The sequence below is a fragment of the Camelina sativa genome, chromosome 7, assembly GCF_000633955.1.
Source record: "Camelina sativa cultivar DH55 chromosome 7, Cs, whole genome shotgun sequence".
In the NCBI taxonomy this organism is placed as follows: domain Eukaryota; kingdom Viridiplantae; phylum Streptophyta; class Magnoliopsida; order Brassicales; family Brassicaceae; genus Camelina; species Camelina sativa.
Window position 1 is genome coordinate 18282431 of NC_025691.1, and position 1972 is coordinate 18284402.

The following is a 1972-nucleotide window of genomic DNA, read 5'->3' on the forward strand; positions in this document are numbered from 1 at the left end:
AACAAGAATCATTACCCGCAAAACATACAAAAGTCTTCAAACACATTCTCGTGTCACCACGGTCAAGCGAAAAGGGGATAGGCTAGTAATCGATCATCCACAGGCAATACGCCGGAAAGGAGGAATCATCGATCAGTTGGAATGAGAAATGACACTCAACACAATATAAACGTTGGAGCTTGGATCATCATCATTCATCACACAAGGCAAGATTTGATAAAAATGTTAAATCTTATTATTTGATTTAATATTGGCTTTTCTTTGCTGCCTTACTGAAGAAAAAACAAAAGAGTAGTGATCTAATGAAACAGAACCTACTTTTTGTTCCCATATCATTTGTACAGGTTATTCTCAGCTAATGAACATAACAAGAAACCCAAAACTAAACAATGAATAACTAAAAATAAAAAAAAAGACCAATTCACAAACTTCAACCCGATCCCACAAGTCAGCAAATTAAGGCAATGAAACTCCTTCCTCAATCCATCATCATCATCTCTGCAGAATCAGTAAAATCACAAATTCAGCAAAACACACAAAGTAAAGTAACATTACAAACTTCAACACATAAAAAGTAAAAAAAAAAAAAAAAGAAAACAAGAATCATACCTTTCCCCTCTCAGCTTGGTCACGAACATTGTAAAGCTCCTCAGTAATTTCAGTTATATAAGAAGCTGGATTCAACAACTGCAACCCAAAACAAAAACCCCAAAATAAAACAAATTTCACATTACCAATAAAAACACCAAAAAAGATTCGAGCTTTTACATCGATCTGTCTCTGAACGGTTCGAGAACGTTTCTTAGGCCTACGCGGTGGTCGTTGCCCAAAGATCTTCATGTAATCATCTTCAATCTCTTTCTTAGACAACGTATCCTCAAACCTCATCTTAACTCCCGAAACCGAATCCTTCACTACTCGTTTGTTCTCCTCAACCCCTAACCCTTTGTACTGATTCGAATCAACCCTCGGAACCGGAGCTTTACAAGCAGCTCTCCTCTTCCTCAAATTCCACGGCCGTACCTCCACCGTCTCTCCCGGCGCTTCCGGCGGCGGAGGAGGAGAATCCTCCATCTCCATCTCCATCTCCGTCTCTGTCTCCGGTTCCGGGTCGTCGCCGACGAGGAATTGTTCCCTAAAAATCGATTCGGTCATCTTATCAGCAACGTTTCTAAGATCTAACATAATCTTCTCCCTAAACTCTTCGATTCCTTCTTTCTCAGACGATTCCTCGACCTGAGACCGTCGATTCCGATGATCTAATTCGGAATTCGAAGATCGGCGTCGGAGTCTTTGATCACCGCCGGAGCTAGAACCACCGTCGGAATCATCAGCGGCCTTCATACACCTTAGTTGTCTTCGAGTGCCCCATAAGTTCGGTAGCGAGAAATTGGAAAGAGCCTTCGATCTCTCGTGTCCCGTCGTCGTCGCCATTGGAAGAAAAAAAGACCTAAACCTTCTCTCTCGCTTTCGTCTTCTTTCTTTGTTTGGGGAATTTATTTTTGCTCTGTGGCTTTTGAGAGAAAGAAGAGTTTGGTTTATATACGAAGTGCCGTTTTTAACATTTAAGGGTATTTTGGGGAAAGTATAAGTTTTGTTTGTGAGAGGTGTTTTGCTAAATTGCGCTATGAGTTCTCTCTTCTCTGGGCCTTTGGCGCATAGGTTTAAGATTTTCCCGGGTTTGATATGTCGGTTCAAGTGATGGGATTTGTTTATAACCGTTCGATTTGTTGTGATTTGTGATTGTATCCGTAGATCTTAACTCACCGCATAATCTTTGTAGAATCTATATAACTCGTTTAGGGAGTTAAAGATTTGTTCAATTGGGCCTTAATGTTTCTGATTATAATTTTAGGAATCTCACATGTGTTGTGAACTTGTGATGAGTGTTACTTACTTCCTCTATTTCACGATGTTTTAACTAAAGCACGCAGATTAAAAAGTCTTTACTTTTAACAAGTTCAACCAATCA

General features: G+C 40.0%; 1 protein-coding gene across 2 annotated transcripts; it reads right to left on the reverse strand.

The window, feature by feature from the left end:
- LOC104701455 lies at positions 213 to 1769 on the reverse strand. 2 transcript variants are annotated; one of them, XM_010417152.2, is made up of 3 exons: positions 769 to 1601; positions 610 to 687; positions 213 to 498 (listed from the first exon to the last, which is right to left on the reverse strand). In XM_010417152.2, the coding sequence occupies exons 1-3, from the start codon at positions 1432 to 1434 to the stop codon at positions 493 to 495; spliced, it is 750 nt and encodes a 249-aa protein (XP_010415454.1). In that variant the 5' UTR covers positions 1435 to 1601; the 3' UTR covers positions 213 to 492. The 2 variants fall into 2 exon arrangements, with proteins under 2 accessions (XP_010415454.1, XP_010415453.1); XM_010417151.2 differs by having other exon boundaries at positions 610 to 1769.

Excerpts from the sequence above, each read along its gene's own strand:
- LOC104701455 (XM_010417151.2), bottom strand. The coding sequence starts at position 1,434 with ATGGCGACGACGACGGGACACGAGAGATCGAAGGCTCTTTCCAATTTC.